At 33.7% G+C, this 1,350-nt stretch overlaps 1 protein-coding gene across 1 annotated transcript; it reads left to right on the top strand.

Moving 5' to 3' along the window:
• Positions 1–79: 79 nt before the first annotated feature.
• On the top strand, positions 80–557 carry LOC114615838 (zinc finger protein 2 homolog; the record flags this gene model as incomplete). The annotated part of the gene is made up of 1 exon (XM_028761446.1): positions 80–557. A coding segment is annotated over one exon (478 nt), but the record flags the coding sequence as incomplete, so codon positions are not given.
• Between the last annotated feature and the right edge of the window lie 793 nt (positions 558–1,350).

Below are 1,350 nucleotides of genomic sequence, written 5' to 3'. Positions count from 1 at the left end.
ATACAGGAGAGAAACCTTACAAATGTAATGAATGTGGCAAATCATTTTCATGGAACTCATACCTGCAAGTTCACTGCAGGTTCCATAAAGGAGAAAAACCTTACAAATGTAATGAATGTGGCACATCTTTTACACAGAACTCAGATCTTAAAGTTCATGAAAGAATCCATACAGGAGAGAAACCTTACAAATGTACCCAATGTGACAAATCATTTACAGCGAACGCACAACTTCACCTTCACTATAGATCCCATACAGGAGAGAAACCTTACAAATGTACTGAATGTGACAAATCATTTACAGGGAATGCACAACTTCAGCGTCACTACAGATCCCATACAGGAGAGAAACCTTACAAATGTAATGAATGTGGCAAATCTTTTATACAGAACTCAGACCTTAAAGTTCATGAAAGAATCCATACAGGAGAGAAACCTTACAAATGTAATGAATGTGGAAAATCCTTTATTAAGTCGTCACTTCTTAAAGTTCACCAAAGAATCCATACAGGAGAGAAAAATTACCATACAGGAGAGAAAACTTACAAATGTAATTAATGTGGCAAAACTATTACAGAGAACTCAAGCCTTCAATTTCACCACAGAGGGCATACATACACAAAAGGCATATTGTATTCATATTCAGTATTTCTTTCAAAAACAAATTATGAAAATTATTTCACCCAGCATTAATCTGAAATAATTAATAATGGTATAGGATTCATTTTCAAATTCATAAATGAAACAATATTGTAAAGTATAAGAATTTAGCCAGAATAGTACTAATAACTATCTTAATACAAATATGTTGCTTAATGTTTGTATAGTTTAGTATGGGAGAATATTGGCTTTTGTGTGATATATTCTCTTTGAAGATTATTGTGCTTTTAGCGTTTGACCTTTTGATAGAGTAATTTTTAATCTGTAATCTCATATTTATCACAATTTTCAATAAATGCATTACCACTGTTTTTTATTACTGTTGCCTTGGTGTGATAAATGTCTATTTTATGCTGGGATTGTATCACTCATGTCATACAGTTCCTTATTGCTAATGCCAAGAGAAACATGTGGCAAAACATAAATTTGATTGCTTTAGACAAATTCCAAGACAACAGTTTGGAAGCTAATACATGGTGAGAGGAGGAAACTATGAGGTTTCCCGAGTGCATGCTTGTTGTGTAAATGTGTGTGTGTGTGTGTGTGTATGTGTGTGTGTGTGTGTGTGTGTGTGTATTATGGGCAAAATTACTTGTATTACAAGGAACATGACTTCTGGTCTAGACAAAATTCTAAATGGACAGATTGTGTGAGATGGGGGTTGAAGCTTTAAGATGACAAATCCTAACCT

This window comes from Grammomys surdaster, unplaced genomic scaffold (assembly GCF_004785775.1).
Source record: "Grammomys surdaster isolate TR1022 unplaced genomic scaffold, NIH_TR_1.0 160619, whole genome shotgun sequence".
Taxonomy (NCBI): Eukaryota; Metazoa; Chordata; class Mammalia; order Rodentia; family Muridae; genus Grammomys; species Grammomys surdaster.
The sequence above is the reverse complement of the archived record's forward strand: the minus strand, read 5'-3'. Positions and strand labels throughout refer to the sequence as shown.